Genomic DNA, 4,748 nt, shown 5'->3' with positions numbered 1-4,748 from the left:
AGTCGGTTTCTTAAAAGTGGCTGTAGTTTTAAAGGGAACGTGAGTTACAGTATGGGGAGAGACCTTTTATCTTAGAAACTCTAGCGATGACTTCATTTACTGCTTGCAGTTACTGTAAGCACTACAGATCTGTGCTGATAGAGGACATTTCTGTGAAAGACGCTGCCTTCTTTGAAGTGATTTGGTTCAGCTGGTTTTCTAAGCCTATTTTTCACAGATTTCAAGAAATGTTTGGGGGATTGCAGAATTACTTTATCAAAAGTGATACCACTTTTTTAAAATCACACAGATCATGTTTTGTCAAATTAAGCATCATAGTCACAGCTACAACTCTGTGGGGCACTGATTTTACATTTTATGAGCAGACAGAAATGCAGCGGTGCCTTCACCAATTTCCTATAAGTGGTATTACAAAACAGCCTGATGTATTTTTAACTTTCTCTGAATGCAGTTCAGCCACTAGAAACTGAAGGTGCAAATGTACGGGCTTGTGCTCTCTGAGCCTTGTCATCAGGAGCTAAATCATAAATTCTTTTCAACTATAAAGTCTGTACCCTGTAGAACATCAGCAATTTCAGGCAAGAAATACATTTTTGAAGTCTAAAGATGTCTGCATCTTTGCTGTTTTTGCACACGTTGAGTTACAGAGAGAAATCATTCCCCCAGTGCATCATAATGATACAGTGTCCACTGCCTTATGAGGTGCATGTGAATAGCAGTTTGGGACAGTTTTATTTTTCCTCACTGATATTCATGTGGTTTGGTTATGTCAGACAGCAACTTTTCTTGCTTAAAGCCTTGTTGCTTTTAATAGATACAAGGCAAGCCAGCACTGGTGTAATTAGCTCAGTTGAGGGTTTAATTCACCTCCTCAAAACTTAGGCACTGCTGTAGTCTTAAACATACTGCTCCTGCTGTTGCGTATTTAAGAGAGCGCTAGCTTTTTAGGCAAGTTCATCCTGAGCATGCTATCTGCTTGCTTGCATCTTTGTTTGAGGCTCTTTTTGGGGCAGGAATCCTCTGCTGGACCAGCTCTAACAGCTTGTTCAGCAAGGCAAGGTATCAGACCCCATGGAGACCTGCCTGTCACCTGCACTCACATACATAGGAGACAGAGGTTGTTAATAGGATAGGTACCAGAGTACTTAGCACTGAAAACAGAGATGCTATTCTTTTTTTTAAAAACTTTCACAATAAAGTTTATTACATTAATAGCATTAAAAATATTATAAAATAATAAAATACTCTGCTTGGCAGAAAAATTATGCCAGGGTTTTAAAACCCCAGGTTTGTGCAAACAGTTTTTGTAAACATAAGAAGTCAAGTGTTCAAGTTGCATCCCAAAATACAGTAAGTTGCTACAAAAATAAGTTTGCTCACTGTCAAACATGTTTAAAAACCCAGAAGGCTGGATTTCTTTATGCATCTCTCACACGTCCCTATACAGTTAATGCTGTACTTAGATCTGAAATGGGAAGGATTTCAGGTAGTCCTTTAAAACAGGATTGAGAGGGATTTGGTTTAAGTTCTCTCTTCCAAAAGTCTTCACGATGCTCTTCCGACAGAGCTCCTGCAAGGGCTGCACGCGGACTTTGCGCAGGGGGGTAACCAGTACCTTCCTTGGGGAGCTTAAGTAATGTTCCAGCAGCTTGAAAAGACAGTCAAAAGTCTCTTTGCTGCCGTCCAGGCTGAAGCGTCCAGTCTGAAAGTTTATCCGGATGCTGGTGGGCCCAGTTGCTGTCTTAACACTGATGGCAAAGAAACAATTCTTCTGCGTGCTGTCCCTGATGAGGAAGGTGCCCTCGGGCTCAGACTTCAGCTTCTCGTGGGCAGCACTGACAGTCAGAGGTCCCCAGTAAAAGCCACAGGCATCCAGCAGGCTGCTTGCTCGAGTGATGCTACTAAAATCCGCTTGCGAGCGAAAGGTTCGGAAGTGCGTGTTGCTCTGTGCCTGCAGAGTGCTGGGCTGGCCTGGGCCGTGGTAGCCTCGAGCCTGTGAACGATCCCGTGCCGGAGGGTCAAGTAGACATCTCGGGTCTGCTGCAACTGCATTATCTGCTGACACCTTGCTGTGCGCTACCATCCTACAGCCTAGACCAGCGGATGCGGTCTTCCATAGCGTCAGTGGCTACGGCAGGGCAGCTTTCCAGCAGCTATTCTGAAATGCCAAAGAGACACAAAGTGAGATCCCCAGGGAAAAGTGGCTGCAATCTCTGAATGACCAAGTCTTCCATTCACATGCCTCCCACCCATTATAAAATAATAAAATATTCATTTGACAATTTACACTGGGCAAACAACTGCTTGCTTTTGGACAAGATTAGCAGTCTATTACTACTGCAGAGTCCAAAGCTCCAAAAATATTTAGCAAGGATCACAAACAGCTACAGAGGATAATGCTTCTGCAGGCTCACAGCAGGGAAATTGCATCTCAGGACCTGGAGTGACCCAAACGGAAGGAACCTCTCATTGAGAAGTCACCCGGTGCTTGCTCCAACAGAGTCACAAGTCTTCAGACAACAAAGCAAGGAGGTTCTCCAACCACTCTCTCTGCACCTCCCTCTTTCCCTTCCCCCAGTGCCAAGTGCTGTCTGAACTCAGGCAGCATCATTTGGTGCTCTGGGTGCAAAAGAGAAAGCGGGTGAAGGCAACAGAGCCCCTGCAGCTGGGCACGCGCCTGCAGGTAACTGGGGAAGAGGGCAAGGTGAACAGATGCCATTGTGCGTAACTTGAAAGGGCAGCCTGCAGCACTGCCAATTTACACAGTAATCCTCAAACTCCTTCCCTCTCTCCTGTTAACCTGAGGCTCAGCCATAAAAGGCTGTTTCCCATTCCCCCAACTTTCCCTTGGGATAGCAATGCTCCAACCTCACTAGCTTACACAAATCAACCTCTATGAACCCTTAAAGCATTACTCCTCTGTCTCTCTCTCTCTCTCTTTTTTGTATTACATGCACTTTAAGTGGTCCAATCTAAATTGCTTCCTATTGATATATCTTTCAGCATGAGGGACTAAATTCATCCCTCGTGTTACTTCAAAGGAATTAGCAGTGCTGCACCAGGAATGAGTTTGGCCTGAAACGTCTACCTCTGACAGTGTGGTTCGATACATCTCTGCCGGCTGCCTTGACCTTACTGGCAAGCATAGATTTTAGGATTTATCCCTACAGTCAGATATAGATCTGCAGCTGCAGCTCGTTGAGAAACCTTGAAGGATTCTCAGAAATGAATCCCTCAGCCATCTTACAGTTCAGGGTAACATGCTAATGCAGATTTCAAAGAAAGTACACCGCTAGATTCCTGTCTGCGCTAATTTAACAGCTCGCTGTTTGGTTTCAGTTAGGTCAGATTACCCTCCCGAAACACCACAGCGGCTTGTAAAAATCCTTCTGCTGGCAAATAACAGGCTGAAAGCAGCGCCGGGCTTTCCTTGCACAAGCAGAAGAAAACCGATGTCAGTTTTTCCAATTTCTGGGCCAGGATTATCGCTCAGCATTTCAAGTTCACACAAAATTAAGTTTCGGCACACGCTGCTGACAGAGAACGGCCGAGCCCGAGGGCCGCGAGCCGCGGGGCTGCCCGCACAGAGCCGCCCGGCGGCGGGGTAAGCTGCGGGGCCCCGGGGGGCGGCCTGCCCCCGTCCTGCCCCGGTCCGCGGACCCCTCGGAGGGACGCGGCGGCTGACTCCTTTCTTACACCCCCCGAGGCTCTACAGCGAACACAACCCCCGATCCAGGGAGGGAAGGGAGCCCGCACCCCCACGGCAGACCCCCCCTTACCTTCGGCCGCAGCGCGCACCGTACGCGGGGGCTGCGCGCCCGGCGGCGGGCGCTCGGTGCTGGCCCGGGCGGCCTCCGGAGCATCCTCCGTGCGGGGCCCCCCCTGCCTGGCTCCGCTGCGAGCCGCGGCTGCCCCGGGCGGCACCTCCAGCGCTCTGGGCCCGCTCATCGCCTCTGCTTTCTATTTAACGCGGCGGCGGCGGCGCTTTTCTGGCCGCCCGCCCCTCCCCGGCCTTCTCCGAAAACACGTGGCCCCGCTTCACTTTCACTTTCCCAATGAGTCACGGCTCGCCGGGGCTCAGCCCAGCCGGGCAGGGCTGAGCCGGGCTGAGTCGAGCCGGGCTCCCGGCGGAGCGGCGGGGGCAGCCGGTACTGCCCCAGCCCCTGCCCCGAGCCGTGCCGGGCCCCGCTGCTCCCTTATCCCCCTGTCCCCCTGTCCCCTTGTCCCCTGAAAGCCGCCCGAGGGGTGCCGGAGGAGCCCCGCCGCGGCCCGCAGAGGGCGCAGGACTCGGCGTGCCCGGCCCCGGGGGGCGAGGGGAGAGCCGGGGGCGGGGGGGGGCAGGGACGAGCTGGGGGCAAGCGGCCTGCCGAGGGGAGCGGGGCGGCACGGGCAGGGCAGGGGCGGGGGCTTCGTGCCTGGCTGGGGCATGGCCAACAAAGGGTGCAGACTTGGAGCAGCAGTGGCTTTGCGCTGGAAAAGCATTCAGAGAAACCTGCGAGCCTTCCACTCGGAGGACCGCGCAGACGCTGCGCTGGTTTTGGAGTTCTCGAGCGAGAATTTCTCCGGGGCTTTCTGCAGGGCGATCGGACTTACAAGTAACTGTTCAAATCCCCAGCTGTATTTATGACCTTGGCAGCAGCCAGTGCAGGAGGCTTGGGATGCTGTTCTGCTCACCCACAGGGAGATTTGCTAGCCTCAAGTAATCAAGCCGGTGTTTGATCTGCTCCTTCAGGCAGGTCCCAGCAAAG

At 51.6% G+C, this 4,748-nt stretch overlaps 1 protein-coding gene across 1 annotated transcript; it reads right to left on the bottom strand.

The window, feature by feature from the left end:
* Positions 1 to 1,172: 1,172 nt before the first annotated feature.
* SOCS1 (suppressor of cytokine signaling 1) lies at positions 1,173 to 3,974 on the bottom strand. Its single transcript, XM_040574901.1, has 2 exons — positions 3,780 to 3,974; positions 1,173 to 2,158 (listed from the first exon to the last, which is right to left on the bottom strand). The coding sequence occupies exon 2, from the start codon at positions 2,081 to 2,083 to the stop codon at positions 1,460 to 1,462; it is 624 nt and encodes a 207-aa protein (XP_040430835.1). The 5' UTR covers positions 2,084 to 2,158; positions 3,780 to 3,974; the 3' UTR covers positions 1,173 to 1,459.
* Between the last annotated feature and the right edge of the window lie 774 nt (positions 3,975 to 4,748).

Source organism: Cygnus olor, chromosome 15 (genome assembly GCF_009769625.2).
Source record: "Cygnus olor isolate bCygOlo1 chromosome 15, bCygOlo1.pri.v2, whole genome shotgun sequence".
Classification (NCBI taxonomy): domain Eukaryota; kingdom Metazoa; phylum Chordata; class Aves; order Anseriformes; family Anatidae; genus Cygnus; species Cygnus olor.
The sequence above is the reverse complement of the archived record's forward strand: the minus strand, read 5'-3'. Positions and strand labels throughout refer to the sequence as shown.